General features: G+C 38.2%; 1 protein-coding gene across 3 annotated transcripts in view; it reads left to right on the plus strand.

The window, feature by feature from the left end:
• LOC117905962 (isoamylase 3, chloroplastic) overlaps positions 1-24,413 on the plus strand; it is a 59,482-nt gene extending 35,069 nt beyond the window's left edge. The window contains exons 16-24 of one of the 3 annotated variants that reach the window (XM_034818858.1): positions 622-684; positions 1,675-1,764; positions 1,852-1,924; positions 2,629-2,708; positions 15,190-15,294; positions 15,381-15,479; positions 17,337-17,398; positions 18,292-18,400; positions 23,913-24,413. In XM_034818858.1, the coding sequence (XP_034674749.1) occupies positions 622-684; positions 1,675-1,764; positions 1,852-1,924; positions 2,629-2,708; positions 15,190-15,294; positions 15,381-15,479; positions 17,337-17,398; positions 18,292-18,400; positions 23,913-24,026 (795 nt within the window). In that variant the 3' untranslated portion in view covers positions 24,027-24,413. Of the gene's footprint in view, positions 1-621; positions 685-1,674; positions 1,765-1,851; positions 1,925-2,628; positions 2,709-15,189; positions 15,295-15,376; positions 15,480-17,336; positions 17,399-18,291; positions 18,401-23,912 lie in introns of those variants that run through there. The other 2 variants (XM_034818860.1, XM_034818861.1) reach the window with 2 other exon arrangements.
• Positions 24,414-24,993: the final 580 nt, after the last annotated feature.

The raw sequence follows: 24,993 nt of genomic DNA on the forward strand, positions 1-24,993 counted from the left end.
AAATTGCCAATTCGTAACCCAAATGTGTATTAAGTGAAATCATGTAATTTTTCTTTATTTCCAATTTTGAAGAACTCCAAGGTCACTGGTGTAGTATAATGGTACTCCCACACCACCATTGCAAGAACTTCACCAAAGAGAAAGGACACCAAACAACCACAGAAGACTTATTGGGTAACAAAATAAAAGGTAGCCCAGAAGAACAAGTTGGCTGCTGTCTTTGTCTTAATGTCTGAAGCTTCCACAGTGCTATCATTTGTATTTTTATCTATTCATGGTTCTAAAATTTGTAGTAGCATAAAGTTGTTTTGGACACCCTTATCTGTGTGAGATCAGTCTTGGATGACAAGATTTTGGCATAAATTTGTTTAGTGTTGACATTGGTTGAGAGCCTGTCATGCAATAACCATAAATTTTGGTAGTTCATATACTGATTCATAAAGCTGACTCAATAGTTGGGTCTGGCTCTGGTTCAGTCAATAAAACTGGAGCATTTTGATCAAAATTTTGAAATTTATATTTAACTATTTGCTGGAATGTTTTAGTTTTGCTAATTTTGTGACTGTTCTCTTTCTTTTTTATGATTATAACTAATTTGTTTTTAAGTTTTGCATAACATAGGGGGACCCAGGTACTAAGGGGAATTTTGCCACTCGTGTTGCTGGATCTTCCGACCTATACAAAGTAAGAATTACCAATGTCTTAACTGTCATGATTGTGTTATCACTATGCAATTTTGCCTTTGTATATTTTATTTTGGAGATTAAAAAATTTGCAGTAATAAGCTTAAAAAATTATAGATTATTAATTGTTCCATGTGTCATAAAACTTTGGCTTCAATTTTCTATATTTTTTTTACAATTGTAACTAATTAGGGATCAGTTTGGCTTATAAATATGGACATGGAAATGAGGTTCATTATTGACCTTGGGGCTCTATGTGATGTTGCATTTCCCTATACTTCAGTACCTTTACAGATTAAGGCAGAATGGTTTTCACATTCAATCCAAAGGAAGGGTAAAAAATCCAAATTATATATTTGGAATTTGGAAAGCTTGACCTGTTAAGAAATAACTGACATTGACCTAATAAATATTGCATGTTCATGTATATCCAATTAAGACATTTCTTTCTGTAATCCCTCATAAGCATCTCTTTATGAGTATTCCCATCCATCCTGAATATCCTACCATGTGAAAATACATATAAAGCACCCATTTCATACTTCTCCCTACAATTGCTCAACAAAGCCTTAGTTAGCATTGTTGCATGAATTTTTTTCCACTGCCTGATTCCATCTGGAGTCTTGTTAAGTACTGTTATTTTTTTTTTTTAAGAACTTCTTATGCCATTATACAGATATTCTATAGCTGTAAATTATCTATAGGAATTTTACAGATATTTTCCTCCATTTTCTCTTTCTAGTTTTTAGCCTTGAATCCTAGCCTTACTCATGTATATATTTAACAACAACCATGTGCACATTTAAATGAGTTAGATTAATAGAAAAAAATTTCATCTTTTCCCTCAGTAACACAACCATAAATTCATTTAGACACAATCCATCACAGCGTCAAGATGGTAGATCATGTGTTTTTCAAAATGAACTATCATCTTTACTCAATATATATGTACATACATACACGTTAGTATAATTCTCTACCTATTTTGCAGGTGAATAAGCGCAAACCATACCACAGTGTAAATTTTGTTATTGCACATGATGGGTTTACATTGTACGACCTTGTGTCATACAATTCTAAGGTAGTTTCAGGCAGACATTTTTTTCATTTTGTTTTCAGTGGGTTCTGTAGTGTGCAGTCTTTGTATTAATTGTTGGTTTTGTTGTAGCACAATAATGCTAATGGAGAGGGTGGAAAGGATGGAACTAATGATAATTTTAGCTGGAATTGTGGTTTTGAAGGTAAGGACCCTGTGTGCTACTTGCATCTTAATTTCTTTTCATTAATTCTTTTGAAGGTCTGAAGACTGAAACACCTCTATCTGGAGCTCTAAATAAGTGAAGTAATTATTTTGGTACCTGTGCTGTTATATTATAAGCATGCAGTGGAATAACTATGGTTTATGAATCAGTTTCATACAATGCAATTGGTTTTGATGCAACTATGTATCTGCTGATATGTAGTATTATGCTTAGTGGTGAAATAGATCTAAATTATTCACAAAAGTAATATTAAAATTTTACCAAAGATATAGATTCAACAATGAGATGAGTATTGATGTCTTATATATTAACATTCATGTACACTACATTATAATATCAAGGCAAAAGTGCATTACAGATCAGACAATCTTGAGCAATTTTACTGAAAACTCACCATTACAAAACCGAATTAACTTATATTTCTTCATTTTGATAAAAAAGAAGTGTACTACTAAAAGGGGAAAAATGGCTTGTAGGCATTTTTCTAACTAACAGGACTTAAAACCTGCCATGTGTTTTAGGTGTTTTTATCTGTGTCTATCTGATGATCCTGTATTAGTTTCCCAGCAAAAACAAAGCATTAGATCCTAAATATTTTGAGGATTCAGCATTAATTTCTAATTAGCTTAATGATTCCATGTCTCAAGTCAGAAAGTTTTTCCATTTCTTTATTTATTGAACAGGAGAAACTGCTGATGCTAAAATTAAAGCTTTACGTTCCCGGCAAATGAAGAATTTCCACTTGGCATTAATGTGTTCCCAGGTAAATGAATCTGAAAGTCAATGTTCATGCATCATGCACTCCTTTATTGCTACATGAACATTCCTTTAGCAATCTATCTCCCTCTGGTTCCCCTCTCCCTTACTAACTTGAACTCCATTTCAAATTTTGTGCTTTCTAATGTAGTTGATCGAGTGACTTCAATGCATTGATTCATGTGTTGATTTTTGCTGGTTTAGTTGCACGTGTGAATGAATTATTTGTATTGACAATAATTCATTGGTTATTATTCTAAATTCACCACCTTATGGTGAAGCATTGCAACTTAAACAAAGACTCGTTGGTAAAGAGCATAGGGGTATTTTCCTTCTTGACTAAGGCTCCATTTGGAGCAATGAAAGTTTGAGAAAAAAAAATGAGGAGAAAGTTAAGAAAATTAGGAAAATAAAAATAAGTTTAAGCTCATTTTTTTCTATCATAATTCTCCAACTTTATTTCCTTTTATATAGAGAATGAGAATTTTAAAATATATTAATTTAAATTTATTGAAAATTATTAAAAAAAATTATGCATTTACAAAATGTCAAGTAGATTAGATGGGTGGCAAAAGGCCTACTTATCCTTCGGGGGGAGGATAACTCTTATCCAATCTTGTCTTACCCATTTGCCAAGCTACTTCCTTTCCTTATTCAAAATTCTCGCTTCAGTGGCTGCAAAAATCGAGAGGTTGCAAAGGGATTTTTTATGGTCAGGGGTTGGGGAAGGCAAAAGGGATCATTTAGTGAGGTGGGATGTGGTGTGCAAACCGAAGACAATAGGGGGTTTGGGTTTGGGGAATATTTCTTGGAGGAATCTCGCTCTTCTAGGAAAATGGTTATGGAGGTATCCTAGAGAGGGTTCAGCTCTTTGGCATCAGGTCATTTTAAGCATTTATGGTTCACACTCTAATGGTTGGGATGCTAACACTCTAGTCAGATGGTCACATCGCTGTCCTTGGAAGGCTATTGCTCAAGTCTTTCAGGGGTTTTCTTTGATTACTCGGTATGTGGTAGGAAATGGGGAAAGAATTCGGTTCTGGGAAGATTTGTGGCGGGGGAACCAACCTTTGGGAACCCAATATCCAAGACTATTTAGAGTAGTCGTGGATAAAAACATTTCTATTTCTTCAGTTCTCGGTCCATCTCGGCCTTTCTTGTGGAATTTGAATTTCCGCCGTAACCTGTCAGATTCTGAGATTGAGGACTTAGAAGGCCTCATGCGCTCTCTTGATGATTTGTATCTCTCTCCTTCGGTCCCAGATGCTAGATTATGGCCATTATCCTCTTCAGGGCTTTTTTCAGTCAAATCCTTTTTTCTAGCATTATCTCAATCTTCTGGATCCCCTCAGAACTTTCCTTCAAAGTTCGTGTGGAAGTCTCAAGTTCCTTTCAAAGTGAAGTCCTTTGTCTGGTTAGTGGCACACAAGAAGGTGAATACTAATGACATGTTGCAAGTGAGAAGACCCTACAAAGCCCTTAGTCCTGATATTTGTATCCTGTGCATGAGACACGGGGAATCAGCAGATCACCTTTTTCTTCATTGTTCCTTGACGATTGGGTTGTGGCACAAGCTATTTCAGTTAGCTAAGATGGATTGGGTTTCCCCAAGGAGCATATATGACATGATGTCCATCAAATTTCAAGGCTTTGGTAATTCTAAGAGAGGGGTAGTTTTGTGGCAAGCTGCGAGCATAGTTCTAATTCGGGTTGTGTGGTAGGAAAGAAACATAAGGATTTTCGAGGATAAAGCAAGGAATTCAGAGGTCCTTTGGGACTCTATTGTTTTCCTTGCTTCCCTTTGGGCTTTCTGTTCCAAGGCATTTAAGGGGACTTCCCTTAATGTGATTCAGTTGGATTGGATAGCGGTGTGTTCTCCATAGGGATTGGCCCTTAGTGGGAGTTCTTTTGTTTTTGTGTATTTTCCTGTTTTTTAGTTGTCTTTGGTGGGAGGATTTCTCATCCTTCTTCTTGTACTTCTTTTTATATTAATATATCTTTGTGGCGTTTCCAATTAAAAAAAAAAAAATCTATGGTGCTTTTATGTAGTGACAAACTCATTTTGGAAGTTTTTGAGCTATTACTTCATTTAGTGCTCTTGTGTTCAAATAAACCAAAATTATGGTCTTGTGATTGAATGCAGAAAGGGAAAAACTAATGCACTATTATTCAATTCAAAAAAGGAAGAAAAAACTACTGAATAAATAAACTCGGTTACTGATAGAAGACCTAAACAAAATCCTTTATTCTAGAGATGAACCGCTTCAAATTTAAACTCCTAAAAAAAGGACAACAACCTAACAAATAGATCATTAAGATAAATCAAAAAACAGAATCCGCAACACTCCCCCTCTAGCTAGGCTAAAAACATTGAGCATTCCTAGCTTGTCTGCCAAGTTTTTGAATGCTGGTCTTCCAAGACCTTTTGTCAGCAAATCACTAGCCTGCTCGAATGTAGGGACGTATGACATGCAAATAATTCCTTTTTCAATCTTTTCCTTAATAAATGTCTATCTACCTCAACATGTTTAGTATGATCATGATGCACTAGATTATAGAAATACTTATGGCAACTTTGTTGTCACAACAAAGCTTTATAAGACCACCATTTGAAACTTTTAAATTCTTTTAATAATAGCTTCAACCTTGTCCATCTCTTCTAGCTTCATCAAAATCTGGTGGTAAGTCCATGTATGCTTCTTCCTTGAGATCCCCATTAGAAAGGCATTCTTAACATCTAGTTGTTGAAAAGGCCAATCTAAGTTGGCAACCAAGGATAGAAGAATCCAAACTATGTAGGGCCTAGCAATTGGAGCAAACATCTCTTGATAATCGATACCAAGTGTCTATGTGAACCCTTTTGCTACAAGTATGACCTTATATCTTTCAACTAAGCCATTGGAATTATATTTCATAGTGAAAACCCATTTGCATCCAACTTGGGTGTTTCCTTTTTGCCTTTTCACTAGTTTTCACTTTCCAATTTTTTCAAGACCTTTCATTTGTTCTATCATCACTTTCCTCCGTTCAGGAACTTCTAAGGCTTTTTCCACATTTCTTGGAATTTCAATATCTGAAAGGTTAGTGGCAAATACATGGAAAGAAGGTGACAGATGACTATAAGATACATAGTTAGAGATTGGGTGTTGAGTGCGAGATCCAACACCTTTTCTCATTGATATGGAAACATCAAGATCATTTATTGCAAAATTAGGATTGGGATTGGGCTTGAAGAAATGTGCGCCTATACTCAGTTTGAATCCTCCTAACCATGCTAAGAGTCCACGGAGTTTTCCACCCTTGAGAATTATTTCGACATGAATAAACCAGTAACTTAGGTTGTGGTTGTAATTCTCCCTTTAAGGAAGAAGTGTTATTGCTTATAGGTGTTCATCAACTCTGGTGGGTTTGATGAAGAGGACAAAATTGGAATATCTAAAGGTAAAGGAGTCTTAGTAGAAGATAAAGGCATGATTGGTGTTGGTAGAGATGTATCCTAAAAATTCCTTTATCTTGAATTCTCCCCCTAAAGGGAATTTTGAGGATAATAAAGTTGTTGCTCAAAGAAAGTGACATTCATTAAAACAAAGTACTTATCTTTTGTAGGAGAATAACATCAATATCCTTTTTGTGTGGTAGAGTATCCCAAGAAAATACATTTTAAGGCTTTAGGATATTACATCATGAGGATGAACATGAACGTCAAAGTGGTTGAGAATCGAAGTGGTGACTCTTGTTTAGGGAAAAAACTGAAGAAGAGTATTTAGGGATGTTTGGTACCGGAGAACTCAAGAGGACATTTGGTTTATCAAGTACAAAGTGGTAAGAATAGCATCAAACTAGAGTTGTTTGAAAATGTTCATTGAAGACATGAGACCATAGGAAACGTCAAGAAGATGACGGTTTTTATGGTCAACAATTCCATTTTGTTGTGATTCCCCAAGTATTGAATTAAAATATTTCTTTCCATTATCAATATGAAAAAATTGTATTTTTTGTTTGAAACTAATTTTGGATCATGGAATGAAAATTTTTAAAAATTTGTTCAGCATCAAATTGATCCTTCAATAGGTATGCCCAACATAAATGAGTGTGATCATCAACAAAAGTAATAATCCATTTTTTTCCATGAGTGTTTTGAAACAGTGAAGGACCCCAAATATAGTTGTGTATCTAATGGTTTTGACACTTTGTAAGGCCAAAAAGGATTAGAAAAAAAAAATACAAGAATGCTTAGCTAACTAACATGCTTTACATTGCAAATTAACAAGTTTTTTTTTTTAAACAAAGAAGGAAACGGAGTCTATAAATATAGAAAGCTTGGATGGCTTAATCTATGGTACCATAGCATTATTTCTAGACACAAATGGAGAATTACAACTAACAGTTTGATCATGTTTATTCACATTGACATCCTTCACATAGTAGTATAGTTTTTGTTAGATAGTGTACAGTTATTTCAGTTATTTACTTTTCCTTTTCTTTCCTTATTGTATTGTGGGTCCCACTAACATGTATATATATACCCAAGTCCAATGTGTATTATCAACAGTTTTTAATAACAAAAATTAGGGATTCTCCATTTTCTCTTTTTTCACATGGTATCAGAGCTTAGAGAGAAAAAAAACCTAATTATTTCCGGTTTATCCGTGAATCAATTTTGGGAAACCTTTCAGTGACCGTGTTTCATTCCGGTCAACTTTCCCATCTCCTAAACAGTATCACCGTCAGAAAACCCTCATTGCTGGTGACTTTTCCGACGACTTTTTCCGGCGAAGTTCTTTTCCGACATCGACCATATCATCAGGCGCACAAGGAAGAGATCTTCAAGTTTTGTCAAAGCACCGAAGGGAGAATATTAGTCACGCGTCGGCCACTTGCGCTTATTCTCCGGCAGCTTGAACCTCACGCGTCGCCGCATGGAGCACTTTCTGGCAACGCGCTTCCACCTCCAGCCTTGCATGATGTCGTCTAGCCACTCTCCATCTGTGCTTTTGCCATCCGAGCCCTACAAGTGCATTTTTTTGGGTTTTTTGTCTCCGTCGGCCCTCTAAACAGCCTTTCCGACGACCTCAGGTGACTTCCTCTCCACCCCGAGCCCTGCACGTGTCTTAGGAAGTGTTCTTCTACCCTTCCAGTAGTGCCACATTTGTTTTTCTTTACTATTTGGCCTCTCACAGCCACGGATCCTCGGTTTTTCTTCTTTCAGCCATGATCTGAAGCCGTATTAGGGCTCTCTTCGATCCAAATATATTTCGTTCTCCAGATAAGTAGATATGGCTACTAAAAGTTCCATTTTTTCCTCTGTTATATCTGGATCTCCTATGATTACTTCGGAGAAATTAGTTGATAGTGAAAATTATTTGTCCTGGTCTGCCTCTGTGAAGCTTTGGTTTATGGGTCAAGGTTATGAGGATCACCTTGTTACGCAGGAGGCGGATATCCCTGAGGTTAACAGAGTACAATGGAGGAAGATAGATGCACAGTTATATAGTGTGTTATGGCAATCAGTTGATCCTAAGATTCTGTTTCATCTTCGGGCCTACAAAACATGCTTTAAATTTTGGAATCAGGCGAAAGGGCTATACACGAATGATATCCAACGTCGACTTCTTCTATTATCAATGTCAGACAACAAGACATGGATTTATCTACTTATATTGGCCAAATTGTCTCTCTTAAGGAGGAATTCTTGATCGTGATGCCTCTTACTACTGAGGTTGGGGATCAACGAATACAGATTGACAAGTTCTTCATGGTTCTTACGCTTATTGGCCTCTGTCCAGATCTTGAGACCGTCCGCGATCAGATTCTTGGCAGTTCTTCTGTTCCATCCTTGGATGATGTGTTTGCTCGCCTCCTCCGTATCTCCTCCACTCAGACTTTGCCATCTGATAACACTTCAGATTCTTCTGTGTTAGTTTCTCAAACTAACTCTCGAGGATGACGCAGTGGTAACCGAGGTAGAGACCAATGTCCTCATTGCACCTATTGTAATAAGCTTGGCCACACTCGTGATCGGTATTATCAGTTACATGGGCAGTCTCCCCGCACTGCCCACGTGGCCGAGTCATCTGATCCTCAGCGACCTCAGCCTCCAAGCTCCTCCACATCTCAGGGTATTTCCCTCACTGACAGTGAGTATGATGACTATCTCCGCTATCAGACCACCAAGTTAGCTTCTGTTGCCCAGACTGGTAATGCTTTTGTTTGTCTTACCCACACATCTTCTCTTGGACCTTGGATTCTAGATTCTGGCGCTTCTGATCACATATCTGGTAATAAGGATATTTTCTCTTCTATTACTACTGCCTCTGCCTTACCTACTGTTACCTTAGCTAATGGTTCTCAAACTATGGCTAAAGGCATTAGTTTGACACATCCTCTCCCTTCTTTACCTCTCACTTCTGTCCTTTATACTCCTGAATGTTCCTTTAATCTTATCTCCATCAGCAAAATCACTCGTACTCTTAACTGCTCTATTACTTTTTCTGATAAATTTGTGACCTTGCAAGACTGGAGTACGGGGAAGAAGATTGGCATAGGACGTGAGTCTCAAGGCCTCTATCACCTCGCCTTCAACTCCTGCAGTTTGCATTTCCACTGATGCTCCCCTCCTCATCCACAGTAACCTGGGCCACCCTAGTTTATCCAAGTTCCAGAAAATGGTCCCTTGTTTTTCATCTTTGTTGTCGCTTGCGTGTGAGTCCTGTCAGCTTGGGAAACATACTCGTGTCTCGTTCCCAAAGCGTTTGAATAATTGGGCAAAGTCTCCTTTTGAACTTGTCCACACTGATGTTTGGGGTCCTTGTCGGACCGCCTCTACTTTAGGATTTCAGTATTTTGTCACTTTCATTGATGACTATTCTCGATGTGCTTGGTTATTTTTAATGAAAAATCGAGCTGAGTTATTCTCTATTTTCCAGAAATTTTATGCTGAAATCCAAACCCAGTTCAATATTTCTATTCGTGTGTTACGCAGTGACAATGCCAGAGTATATTTTTTTGCACCATTTACTTCATTTATGTCCCAACATGGGATCCTTCATCAGTCTTCTTGTGCTCATACTCCTTAACAAAATGGGGTAGCTGAACGTAAGAATCGACATCTTGTTGAGACAACTCATACTCTCCTTCTCCATAGTAATGTTCCTTTTCGTTTTTGGGGGGACGCTGTTCTTACAACATGTTATTTGATTAATCGTATGCCCTCATTTGTATTACACGATCAGATTTCTCATTCCCTTCTTTTCCCTGACCAACCACTTTATTTCCTTCCTCCTCGTGTTTTTGGTTGTACTTGCTTTGTTCATATTCTCACTCCTGGATAGGACAAACTTTCTGCCAAAGCCACAAAATGCATCTTCTTGGGATACTCCAGACTTCAAAAGGGTTCTTGTTGTTATTCCTCTGAGACTCATCGCTACTTTCTCTCCGCTGATGTCACCTTATTTGAGGGACTCACCATTCTTCTCCACCTCTGAGTCTCTTCCTGTTTCTGAAGTCTTATCCCTTCCCATTATCTCCCCACCTGATGCAGTGCGTTCTCGCCCACTTCAGGTTTATCATCGTCGTCATCGTGTCGTTGTTCCTCCTTCTTTGGCTGAGGTACCTACTGACTCACTTCCTATCCCTTCGGCTTCTCCTGCCCCGGCTCTGCCTCTTTCTGCTGACTTACCCATTGCTCTTCGGAAAGGTAATCGATCTACTCGTAATCCTCATCCCATTTACAATTTTTTGAGTTACCATCGATTATCTTCGCCCTATTTTGCATTTGTTTCTGCTATATCTTCTGTTTCTCTTCCCAAGAGCACCCCTGAGGCTCTTTCCCATCCAGGCTGGCGACAGACAATGGTAGATGAAATGACTGCTTTACACTCCAATGACACTTGGGATCTTGTTGTTTTACCCTCTGGTAAATCTACAGTTGGTTGTCGTTGGGTCTACACAGTTAAGGTTGACCCTGATGGTCAAGTTGATCGCCTTAAGGCCCGCTTAGTTGCTAAAGCCTATACTCAGGTTTATGGTTCTGATTATGGTGACACTTTATTTCCTGTTGCCAAGATAGCTTTTGTTCATTTATTGCTCTCCATGGCTGCTATGCGTTCTTGGCCTCTTTATCAGTTAGATATTAAAAATGCTTTCCTTCATGGGGATCTTGCTAAGGAAGTTTATATGGAGCAACCACCTGGTTTTGTTGCTTAGGGGGAGTCTGGTTTAGTATGCAGGTTACGCCGTTCTCTATATGGCTTGAAACAATCTCCTCGAGTATGGTTTAGCCGTTTTAGTTCTGTTGTTCAGGAGTTTAGCATGTTTCGCAGTACAACAGACCATTCCGTTTTCTATCATCATAACTCTTCGGGGCAATGTATTTATCTGGTAGTTTATGTGGACAACATCGTCATTACAGGCAGTAATCAGAATGGTATTCAGAAACTAAAGCAACACCTTTTCACCCACTTTCAGACTAAAGACTTGAGGAAACTCAAGTATTTCTTAGGGATTGAGATAGCTCAATCCAGTTCCGGTGTGGTTCTTTCCCAAAGGAAGTATGCTTTAGACATCTTGGAAGAAACCGGTATGTTAGACTGTAAACCGATAGACACTCCTATGGCTCTAAATGTCAAACTTATACCAGGACAGGGGAAGCCTTTAGAAGATCCTGAGAGATATCGGCGACTTGTAGGTAAACTGAACTACCTCACCATTACTCGTCCAAACATTTCTTTTCCTATAAGTGTTGTTAGTCAATTCCTACAATCATCATGTGATAGCCATTGGGATGTTGTAATCTGCATTCTTCGATATATCAAAAGCACACCAGGCCAAGGTGTGTTGTACGAGAACAACGGTCATACCTAGGTTGTTGGTTACACAGATGCAGATTGGGCTGGCTCACCCACAGATAGACGTTCCACTTTCGGGTATTGTGTTTTCATTGGAGGTAACCTAATATCCTGGAAGAGTAAGAAACAAGATGTAGTGGCCAGATCTAGTGCTGAAGCCGAGTATTGAGCTATGGCTCTGGCAACATGTGAACTCGTATGGCTGAAACATCTTCTTCGGGAGTTGAGATTTGGAAAGGATGAACAGATGAAGCTCATTTGTGACAACCAAGCCGCTTTTGCATCCAATCCAATCTTCCATGAAAGGACCAAACACATTGAAGTTGATTGTCACTTCATTAGAGAGAAGATCGCATCAAGATGTGTGGCTACTAGTTTTGTCAATTCAAATGATCAACTAACAAATATTTTTACTAAATCTCTCAGAGGTCCTAGAATTAAATACATTTGTAACAAGCTTGGTGCATATAACATATATGCTCCAGCTTGAGGGGGAGTGTTAGATAGTGTACAGTTATTTCAGTTATTTACTTTTCCTTTTCTTTCCTTATTGTATTGTGGGTCCCACTAACATGTATATATATACCCAAGTCCAATGTGTATTATCAACAGTTTTTAATAACAAAAATTAGGGATTCTCCCTTTTCTCTCTTTTCAAAGTCCTTTATGTTTTCTAGCATTGCCAATCCTCTTCCCTAAATGTAGGTCTTGAAATTCACACAAATCATGTGAGAATTTGACAATACAATCCATGTCTTTTGGCAGTTTACTAATTGAAAGGTGATTGCATGATAATTTTGGGACATGGAGAATGGATTTTAAAAAATTATTAGAAGCAATTTCTATTGTCCTAATCCTTGCAATTACAACTTTAATGTTTCCTAGACGGGGGTGTATGAAGAAAAAATTTGCACCACCTATCATATGGTTTGTAGCACCTAAATCGATGATCCAAGATTAATGCAACTCAAGCAAAGAATTTAGAGCGGCAAAAAAATACCTTTTTGCACTAAGAGAGAAGTATTGGACTGTTGTGATAGTTGTACAGGGGTAACCATCTTTACAAATTGCTCTTTTTCTAAGGGGAAGTTGGTAGGATCTGGTACTGCCTCCATCCCTTTTTGCAGTATCACTTTTAGTCGCTGCCTGCAGTCTCAGTGAATCTCATCTATTTACCTTCTCTCTCCAATTTGGAGGTTACTCATGTATCCTCCAACAATTGTCGTGGGTGTGAAGAATAGTTGACCATTTTTCCTCATGTCCCACTGCTGATCACCCTTGTTTGAACTCTGTACTCCATGGGCAGCAAAAGCAGATCCTTTAGATATAGGAGCCAATGTCTTTGACTCTCCGAGCATCACTCGTTTTCTGCTCTCTTCTCTTCTAACTTCAGAAAAAATCACTAGAATATTCGGCACTGGTATCGTTGCAAGACATCTCCCCCTCATTTCATTGAGTTCTTTATTCAGCCCAGCCAAAAAATCATGAATCCTATCTCTCTCCTCCATCTTCCTATAACAAGTGTCATCTTCAGAACATCTCGAGTCATTGTCATTAAATATGTCCATCTCTTGCCATAATTTTGTGAGCTCATCGAAATATCTTGTCATGTCTAAATCTTCCCATTTTAATTCTCTGGCCTTATTCGTTAAAGCAAAAAGTTGTGAAGTGTTTTCCAAATCTAAATACTTCTTTTTGGTGGAATCCCAAATGGCTTCTGTAGTCAAATATGGAAGAAAAGCTTGCCCAACATTGTTCTCCATCAAGTTCGCAAGTCAGGCCATGATCATGGAATTTTCGGCATCCCGTGTCTGAAAAGAAGGGTCTTCTTCTTCCAGTTGCTTCTTGGCACCAATGAGATAGTCCATCTTTACATGTCTTCATGTCACCATTTGAACAGAGCGGGACCAGTGAAGGTAATTTTTGCTGTTAAGTCTGTGGGCTGTAATTTGCAAGGGGTTACTGTTGAGAAAAACAGCAGGAGCGACTGTAGGTGTCAGCTGAGAGGTTTCTGTTGAAACCTTTTTACACTTTTGGAGGGGAATTGGTAATTAGGGTTTATGGCACTATCAAAGATTTACTAGAATATTCTTCTAGAAGTCTCACCTTCAAGATAAAATAATAAAATTTCACTATCAAAGAAAATTGTATCAACAAATTCCTAAAAAAAGTTTTCTTGGATACTAACTTTGCTTTTTTGATCAAGATGACATATGTTACCTTTTCCATCACAAAATTTAGAATCAAAGATTAGTTTTGCATACTCAAAACTCTATATAAGAATGCATTTTTATCATCCTGACAGATGGAGAGGCTGTCAAAATTTTCTACTGTTTTCCATGTAGAAATTCCAAATATAAGATTCTGGTAAGGTTTGTATTGAGTGGCAGCCACTTGTTCTTCATTGGATTGAAGTGAAACTTTGACAGGGGTAACTCAAGGCATGGGATTGAGAGTGTGTTCAGAGATTACTGTGGCAAAGTGATGAGAACATTCTCCAAGCCAGTGGGCATAGGTCAGTCACTGAGGCTGAGATCTTAACCTTTCTGGAGGGCTTAAATAAGTCAAAGTCACTCGGACTTGACCATCTTATTATGATTCACTTGGACATTGTTAGTTTTTGGAAGACCTGAGAAAAGAGACTCTTGGAATTAAATGGAATAATAGTAAACAATATTGATTTTTTGAAGGGTTAAGTTGCACCTTTTAATTGCTCTTAGATCAGCCAACCAAATTGCAGATCAGCTAACAAACAAGGTGTGTCAACACTTGAGGCCTTTTTTGGGGACTTCTGGCATGCCCAAGTTATTGTGCTTGTTGTTCTTGCAGTTTGTGTTGTTCAGATCTCATGGCTCTTCTTCTCTTGTATTCTTCTAGTTACCTCTAGTTTTGAAGGATAATTCATCCTTGGAACTCTTTTTCATCCAATAAATATGTTGTTTCTTATAATATACATGCGCATGCCTATCCATTCTCTTTTATTTGGCCTCATGATGGTGATATTCTGCCTTATATCCCTGTCTCAAAGGGTTTGCATTCATATATACTGATTTTATTTTTTTAGCCGCCTATTTGTTACACCAAAGAAATTGTCAAAGTGATGTAAACTCCATTGATTGAAATAAGAGTTCTCCATTTCTTTACTCAGTGAAATGCCTTGAGAAGGTTGTCTGCTTAGTTTCCATCCTTTCTTCCCCTCATTCTTTATTGTGGTTGTTATTTAAAACGTGGTTTCAACTGTATTGGCATTGCACTTTGTTGAGTAACCGATTTTCCTAAAAGGTCAAGCTTGTAGGATTTGGGCCAACAATGTACATCATGCATGTACTCTTAACACCCTCCCTCACATGTAACCTCCTTTGGGCTTATATATGGACTTGATAAATTGGGAGACAAAAGTAACCTCTTTTAAGCTTTAAGAGATTGAGGAAATAAACATGTTATGAAGTTTGAACGTATGACCTCCTTCTAAGTGAGGTTATGATACCATGTTGAATAACCAACTTTCCTAAAAGTATAAGCTTATAGGATTTGGTTCCACAATACATATCAAATGCTCTAACACATTTCAAATAAGAATAATCATTTTATGGTAATGGACTACTTTGAGTTTGATGCACTTATTTGATTGCTCATTATCAGGGAACACCAATGATGCTAATGGGTGATGAATATGGGCACACTCGCTATGGAAATAATAACAGTTATGGACACGATACTGCTATTAATCATTTTCTGTGGGGACAGTTGGAGTAAAGTGATTCTTCCTATTCGCTTTCTCACAGTTTTTGTCTGGATAACATAACCAATGGTGTAACATTTTGGGAAGGCAGTTGGATTCAAGGAAGAGGGATCGCTTTAGGTTTTTTAAAGAGGTGATAAAGTTTCGCCGCATGCATCATGTTTTTGGACGTGAAAATTTTCTTGACAAGGTAAATCGCTTTCTGCTTTCTGTATTTGCATTCGATCATGGTTTTTAAAATTTATGACAAGTTCCATCATACCATTGGAGCCTCTTTCTCATGTTTATATGGTAATTTCTTTTCTTTTTTTTAGGTGCAAGTGATCATAATTACCAAATACCACAAGACCTTTTTATTTTTAAACCATTGAGTGTACTAAGATGTACATTTGGTAATTTCTTATTTTTCAATATACTACATAGGTCTAAAATTTCTCTGAATTTTCATCCAAATTTTGGTTCTGGTCCAGGTTCCAATTTTAACCAATTGTTTTGGTTTAAGAAACTTCCAATGTACAATTCAGTCCAGTAAATTTTTAGGATTTCAGAAATTACAATTCAGCCCAGTAAATTTTTAGGATTTCAGAAATGTTGAAGTTGAGCTGGTGCAATTTTGACCCAAATGTAGGAAATCTTGAAACTTGTAATTTTGGTGGAAAACTATGATAACTTTGAAATTTCATGAACTTATATCAGATGTTTAATCATTTATTAGATATTTAATTGTGTTGTTATCCATTTTTAAGATGTTTAATCATAGTAGAGGGACTATATGGGAGCAATATCTAGGCTATGTTTGGTATGCTAGATATGCTATGGATTAAGATAATATACCTCTCATGTGTGATTGGCTAGAATAATGTATGTTTTTCCACCTCGTACTCTATAAGATAAGAAAAACAATATATCCATTCCGTTTTTGATATTTCATATGCTTGAGATTTAATAATCTCATGGAGAGAGAACGGATATACATATCTCATGGATCATAAATTCTTTTCTCTTAGATATTTTCTTTTATTTTATTATATATATATATATATATATATATTCATATTAGTGACTTTGCAAAACAAACAATTTTAATTAAAAAAATTAAAATTTTGGTTCAAAAATGTAATATTTTTTACTTATAAAAATTTAAACATTTAATTATTAATAAAGATAAAAATTATTTATTGAAAAATAAACTGTGTAAAATTCTTTAATTAATGCTAAGTATGAGAGAAACTTCATTTTTTCTTAAATACCAAATTTCCAAAAGTAATTTATTTTCTATGAAAAGTAACTTAATATTAAGCTGAAATATGTTTTCTATTCCAATTTTTAGTCCTTTCAAAAACGATCTTGAGATATTATTATGATTGGATATGATATCACATCCCATTGAAAATAATATCCTACGAAATGTATATATAGCCAAAACATGTTCTTAGTCTTTATGTGATTAAACATCTAAATTATATGTATCTTAACAATATACATTTGTTTACTCCACATACCCATACTTGTCTTGTACTATGTTTTCTTCGGAAATGTTTTGCCTCAAAATCATGCAATAATGTTTCTATTAACATTTCCCAGAATTTGATTTAGAATTTCCCTATTATTGATACTAAATTTCACTGATTTTTCCATAATTAATGTCAAAATGGAAATCTATATTGAAAATTCCATAAATTTGGTTCCTCAGTATAATTGTTGAAATCCTGAGTTCAACAATTACTGGTAGGTAATATTTATGTTACTTCAAATCCTGATTTAGACATTTTATTCTTTGCTCTGGGTTCCCTATATATTTCCATATAATTTCCTCTCTTCTTGCATTGGCAGAAACATTACTGGTAGGTAATATTTATGTTACTTGCAAGTTGAATTCCATGCATGGCCAGAAGAATATTGATAAAGTTCACAGCATTTGTGGCTATGGTGTGGGAGAGAAGAAATCCTTTTGGTTAATTATAGATCCATATTTTATTTTTATGCATGTTGCCTGTCTATCATCTATCATTGTTTCTCTACTTTTAATGCTTGTGAATTTATGCAGAAAGATGTGACATGGCATGAGGACAACTGGGACAATTATGAGAGCAAATTCCTTGCATTCACGTAAGAAATATATTCTGCTGCTAAGTAAACATGGATGTCTAAATCAATTCTGCTTCTAAGTGTTTTATTGCATGATGGGATCGAGCTTACATTCATTTTTTCCTTTATTTTCGATTTATTGATAGTTCTATTTTGTGTCATCTTCTCCAATTCAAGTCTAAGAATCAGGAAAATAACACTAGTACCTTTTTTCTCCTCAAGAACCCATGGACATGCCTTTTAAGTCCAGAATATGGTTTTCAAAAGAAACTAGACTTGTCTTCATTGTTTCAATCATGTACTCACATTAGAAGACTTCTGTATTGAACCTTTTAACCACATTGACAGACATCCAAGAATTGTCTGTACTGGACTTTGTCAACATGGCTATGGGTGCATCCAGTTTGTCACTGTTAATTGTATGTTCTTGATTCAGTTTGTCCACCTTTTGGATAGTTCCAATAGGAGGAGAGACCACAGCTCACACATGCAATACCCTTCAGCTGGCTTATACCTGGGACATTATTATCTGACAACACAGGGGACCTAAACTATATCATGTACTTGAAACCATATCACATGCTTTCTGCTTCTACTAAAGATTACCTAGAGATAAAAGTAGGTTATAATTTTATTTGTGATGGGAGATGGTAATGTGCAGTTCTCAATTCCACCGAAATGGTCGTACAAATATATGTATTTTGAGTTTTATAATTACTTGAGTTCACAGTTCCTAATCCCTTGCTGCACTTGTGGAGTTCCTAAATATGGGGTAAAACTACTGGGGTTTGCCCAGCTAGTTCCAACCGAGTCAACATGCTGACTCATCCTAATACTGCATATTACGTTTCACAATAAGTGAAGACATATAGGACAAGCAGGAAGCACCTTTATTGAACTATTAGTATTTGCAGACTTCATGCAAATAATGGAGGAGACATATATTTGGCATTCAACACTCATGACTTCTTTGTCAAAGTTGCAATACCCTCACCACCAGCAAACAGGCGTTGGTTCCGAGTGGTTAGTTTTCTTCTCTACTTCTAGTCCATATAACAAAGTTTCCACTTCTTAACCTTGTTAACCTGCATGTGCATTATTTGGTGCTTAAAAAATGTGCATTTATGGCCTTCATTTCTACATCCCTAACCTCTTTTCCTTCAGCTCTCTAATTGAAATTCTCTGGCCTTCATAACATGGACTAAGCCACCCATACTAGAGACCAGTGTGTGGATAATGAAATTAGAGAATAATCAGCTACAAGTATGAAGCTATACCTTGTCAGTGAATAATATGATTATGGTGATGGAAGAACTTGTTGAGAGAGAGAAAGAAGAAAGACCTTAATTCTCATTAATGTGTTAATCTACTTACAATTGAGAAATATATATATATATACAAGGATAGGAGTCCTAACTACCATACATGTATCCTATATTAACAAGGAAAGGTTATATACTATAAATACATTATATTCAACACTCCCCCTCAAGCTGGAGCATATACGTCATATGCACCAAGCTTGTTACAAATATATTTAATCCTAGGACCTCTGAGAGATTTAGTGAAGATGTCAGCTAGTTGATCATTTGAATTAACAAAACTTGTAGTAACACATCCTGATGCGATCTTCTCTCTAATGAAATGACAGTCAACTTCAATATGTTTGGTCCTTTCATGAAAGACTGGATTGGATGCAATATGTAATGCGGCCTGGTTATCACATATGAGTTTCATCTGTTCATCCTTTCCAAATCTCAACTCTAGAAGAAGATGTCTCAACCATATGAGTTCACATGTTGCCAAAGCCATAGCTCGATACTCGGCTTCAGCGCTAGATCTGGCCACTACATCTTGTTTCTTACTCTTCCAAGATATTAGATTACCTCCAATAAAAACACAGTACCCTGAAGTGGAATGTCTATCTGTGGGTGAGCCGCCCAATCTGCATCTGTGTAACCAACAACCTGAGTATGACCTCTGTTCTCGTACAACACACCTTGGCCTGGTGTACTTTTGATATATCGAAGAATGCGGATTACAGCATCCCAATGGCTATCACATGGTGACTGTAGGAATTGACTAACAACACTCACAGGAAAAGAAATGTCTGGACGAGTAATGGTGAGATAGTTCAATTTACCTACGAGCCGTCGATATCTCCCGGGGTCTCCTAAAGGCTCCCCCTGTCCTGGTACAAGTTTGACATTCGGATCCATAGGTGTGTCTACCGGTTTACAGTCTAACATACCAGTTTCTTCCAGGATGTCTAAAGCATACTTCCTTTGGGAAAGGACCACAGCAGAACTGGATTGAGCTATCTCAATTCCCAAGAAATACTTGAGTTTCCCCAAGTCTTTGGTCTGAAAGTGGGTAAAAAGGTGTTGCTTTAGTTTCTGAATACCATCCTGATCACTGCCTGTAATGACGATGTCGTCCACATAAACAACCAGATAAATACACTGCCCCAAAGAGTTATGATGATAGAAAACTGAATGGTCTGCTGTACTGCGAAGCATGCCAAACTCTTGAACAACAGAACTAAAACGGCTAAACCATGCTCGAGGAGATTGTTTCAAGCCATATAGAGAACGGCGTAACCTGCATACTAAACCAGACTCCCCCTGAGCAACAAAACCAGGAGGTTGCTCCATATAAACTTCCTCGGCAAGATCACCATGAAGGAAGGCATTTTTAATATCCAATTGATAAAGAGGCCAAGAACACATGGCAGCCATGGAGAGAAGCAGACGGACAGAAGCAATCTTGGCAACCGGAGAGAATGTGTCACCATAATCAGAACCATAAACCTGAGTATAGCCTTTAGCAACTAAGCGGGCCTTAAGGCGATCAACCTGACCATCAGGACCAACCTTAATTGCGTAACCCAACGACAGCCAACGGTAGATTTACCCGAGGGTAAAACAACAAGATCCCAAGTGCCATTAGAGTGCAGAGCAGCCATTTCATCCACCATTGCCTGTCGCCAGCCTGGATGGGAAAGAGCTTCATGGGTGCTCTTTGGAAGAGAAACAGAGGATATAGCAGAAACAAAAGCAGAATAGGGTGAAGATAATCGATGATAACTCAAAAAATTGTAAATAGGATGAGGATTACGAGTAGAGCGAGTACCTTTCCGAACAGCAATGGGTAAGTCATTAGGAGAAGGCAGAGCCGGGGTAGGTGAAGCCGAAGGGATAGGAAGTGAGTCAGCAGGTGCCTCAGCAAAAGGGAGAGGAGCAACGACACGAGGGCGACGATGATAAACCTGAAGTGGTCGAGGAGGCATAGCATCAAGTGGGGAGACAATGGGAATAGGCAAGACTTCAGAAACAGGAAGAGACTCAGAAGTGGTGGAAAAGAATGGTGAGTCCTCAAAGAAGGTGACATCAGCGGAGATAAAGTATCGATGAGTCTCAAGGGAATAACAACGATAACCCTTCTGAAGTCTGGAGTATCCCAAGAAGAGACACTTCATGGCTTTGGCGGAAAGCTTGTCCTGTCCAGGAGTGAGAATATGAACAAAGCAAGTACAACCAAAGACACGAGGAGGAAGGAAATAAAGTGGTTGGTCAGGGAAGAGAAGGGAGTGAGGAATCTGATCATGTAAGACAGAGGAGGGCATACGATTAATCAAATAACAAGCGGTAAGAACAGCGTCCCCCCAAAAACGAAAAGGAACATTGCTATGGAGGAGGAGAGTACGAGCTGTCTCAACAAGATGTCGATTCTTGCGTTCAGCTACCCCATTTTGTTGAGGAGTATGAGCACAAGAAGATTGATGAAGAATCCCATGATGAGACATAAACGAAGTAAATGGGGCTGAAAAATATTCCCTGGCATTGTCACTGCGTAACACACGAATAGAAACATTGAACTGGGTTTGGATTTCAGCATAAAATTTCTAGAAAATAGAGAATAACTCAGCTCGATTTTTCATTAAAAATAACCAAGTACATCGAGAATAATCATCAATGAAAGTGACAAAATACTGAAATCCTAAAGTAGACGCAGTCCGACAAGGACCCCAAACATCAGTGTGGACAAGCTCAAAAGGAGACTTTGCCCGATTATTCAAACGCTTTGGGAACGAGACACGAGTATGTTTCCCAAGCTGACATGACTCACACGGAAGCGACGATAAAGTGGAAAAACGAGGGACCATCTTCTGGAACTTGGAGAGACTAGGGTGGCCCAGACGATTGTGAATGAGGAGAGGAGCATCAGTGGAAATGCAAACTGCAGGAGATGAATCCGAGGTGAGGTGATAGAGGCCTTGAGACTCACGTCCTATGCCAATCGTCTTCCCCGTACTCCGGTCCTGCAAGGTCACAAATTTATCAGAAAAGGTAATAGAGCAATTAAGAGTACGAGTGATTTTGTTGATGGAAATAAGATTAAAAGGACATTCAGGAGTATAAAGGACAGAAGTGAGAGGTAGAGAAGGCAGAGGAAGGGCCAAACCAATACCTTTAGCCACAGTTTGAGAACCATTAGCTAAGGTAACAGTAGGTAAAGCAGAGGTAGTAGTAATAGAGGAGAAAAGATCCTTATTACCAGATAAGTGATCAGAAGCTCCAGAATCTAGAATCCAGGGTCCAAGAGAAGATGTGTGGGTAAGGCAGGCAGAGGCATTACCAGGCTGGGCAACAGAGGCAACAGAAGCCTGAGATGCGGAAGAGCTCGGAGCTTGAGGCAGCGGAGAATCAGAGGACTGGGCCACATGGGCAGTGCGAGGAGGTCGTCCATGTAACTGATAGCAACGATCGCGAGTGTGGCCAAGTTTATTGCAATAGGTGCAATGAGGACGTTAACCTCTACCTCGGGTACCACTACGGCCTCCTCGAGAGTTAGTTTGAGAAACTAACACAGAAGAATCTGAAGTGCTATCAAATGGCAAAGTCTGAGTGGAGGAGATACGGAGGAGGCGAGCAAACACATCATCCAAGGACGAAACTGATGAACTACCAAGAATCTGATCGCGGACAGGCTCAAGATCCGGACGGAGGCCAATAAGAGTAAGAACCATGAAGAACTTGTCAAGCTGTGTTTGTTGAGCCCCAACATCAGGAGTAAGAGGCATCACAGTCAAGAACTCCTCCTTAAGAGAGGCAATCTGGCCAATATAAGTAGATAGATCCAAGTCCTGTTGGCTGAGATGGACAATAGCAGAAGCCACCTTATAAAGACGCTGGATATCATTCGTATATAATCCTTTGGCCTGAGTCCAAAATTTAAAACAAGTTTTGTAGGCCCGAAGATGAAGAAGAATCTTGGGATCAACCGATTGCCATAATACACTACATAACTGTGCATCTATCTTCCTCCACTGTACGCGGTCAACCTCAGGGATATCTGCCTCCTGTGTAATCAAGTGATCCTCATATCCTTGACCCATAAACCAAAGTTCAACAGAGGCAGACCAGGAAAGATAATTGTCACTGCCAACCAATTTCTCCGAAGTAATCATAGGAGATCCAGATATAACAGCGGAAAAAATGGAATTTTTAGTAGTCATATCTACTTATCTGGAGAATGAAGTATGTTTGGATTGAAGAGAGCCCTAATACGGCTTCAGATTGCGGCGTGGCACCACCGAAAAAGGGAGACGGCCTCAGATCGCGGCGTGGTACCACCAGAAAGGTAGAAGAACACTTCCCAAGGCACGTGCAGGGATTGGAGTAGAGAAAAAGTAGTCGGAGCTTCGCCGGAAAGACTGTTTGGAGGGCCGACGGAGACAAAAATCCCCAAAAGAGGTACGTGCAGGGCTCGAATGGGAGAACCAGGGAGGTAGGGAGGCTGGTCGGCGTCAGGCGAGGCTGCTGGAGGAGGCGCGTCGCCGGAAAATCCCTCACGCGCCCTCACGCGCCGGCGCGTGAGACGCAGCCGCCGGACGGAAATGTGCGCGTGGGCGGCGCGTGGATGCTTTGTTGATGCCGGTGCCTTCACAAAAGTTGTAGATCTCCTCCAGGCGCTCCTTCTGGTATGGTCGGTGTCGGAAAAATACGTCGTCGGAAAAGTTCGCCGGAAAAGTTCGCCGGAAAATTTTGCCGGCGGTGAGTTGTTTCTGTCGACGATCCGAATGACCGGAAAGTATTGGGAGATGGGGAAGGTGACCGGAATGAAACACGGTCACCGGAAGGTTTCCCGGAGTTGATGACACGGGAAACAGGAAAGAATTAGGTTTTCTTCCTTGGCTCTGATACCATGTTGAGAGAGAGAAAGAAGAAAGACCTTAATTCTCATTAATGTGTTAATCTACTTACAATTGAGAAATATATATATATATACAAGGCTAGGAGTCCTAACTACCATACATGTATCCTATATTAACAAGGAAAGGTTATATACTATAAATACATTATATTCAACAGAACTGATTAGGATTAACCATTTTTTTCCTCAGATCCCATGGTGTTTCTCAATTAATGGTTTGTCCTTGATTTTGTGTAGTGTCATTTTCCAGCCCCATTATTTCATTTTTAATCATTTATACATGAATTTCTGAAGAAGTATTCTTGATGTTGAATTACAGGTAGACACTAATCTGGAGTCTCCCAAAGATTTTGTCTCTGAAGGTGTCCCAGGCATTGGAAGCGCTTACAATGTGGCTCCTTACTCTTCAATTCTTCTTGAAGCAAAGCTATGAATCGACTGTAGAAGCTTCTTATAGAACATTGCACCTGAACGCTATGTCCCAGATGTGGTCCCATACATCAGAGAGGCGGCCAAAATTGAAGTTGTTGTCATATGGATGTACATTTCCTCTTCCAAGTAATAATAAAGGTGACTACAGATGAGAGAATATCCAAGATTCACATCTTAAATTTTAGATAGCCCATTAACAGACATGTACCAGCATGAATGAGAATAATATATTGGAGGAGATGATACCTAAATAAGAGCAGGTTTGATAGTAGCTCTTTATACGTATTAGGATGTGGTTGATTACATCTTTGCACAGATGATGTAATGTAGCACCTTCATGGAATGTATGCTTTGAATAAGATGCGTCTTTTGCTTTTGATGGGTGAAATTGTGTAAAAGCGGTCAAGGGCTGGGTCCAAAAGTATAGTCTAGGTCTTCTATCCCGACCTTTGTGGAGTGGCTTATGGTTGCCAGCTAGCTTTCCCTCAACATTGCGGCTAGTTCCATCTTTAACCAATCAAGATTGAAGGGAGATGTTGTGTGTTGTTAGTAATGTTTTCATTGGATCCGACATTAAATCCAAAAGGTTACTAGTTTTCGATTTATTGATTGGGATGGCGATTGAACCACATAGTTGAATTGATAACATTATAAATATATATTTTATATATTGTTAAAATTAATAAAAAAAAAAAAAAAAAAAAAAAACTTTCTAAATTTTAATGGCATCTACTCTATTTGTTGAGTTTTTTAACAAATTTTTTTACTTGATAAAAATCATATATCATACCTCTAATACAATACAAGTACAATATAAGATGTTATATATTCGTAATAACAAATCAATTTAATATTTATTAAATAATTAAACTATTATCACCCTACATCCAAATATGAGCCAATAATGATTGAATTATCAAAAAGTTATTAACATATTATTCATAATAGATAATATAATTAAAATAAAA

This window comes from Vitis riparia, chromosome 18 (genome assembly GCF_004353265.1).
Source record: "Vitis riparia cultivar Riparia Gloire de Montpellier isolate 1030 chromosome 18, EGFV_Vit.rip_1.0, whole genome shotgun sequence".
Taxonomy (NCBI): Eukaryota; Viridiplantae; Streptophyta; class Magnoliopsida; order Vitales; family Vitaceae; genus Vitis; species Vitis riparia.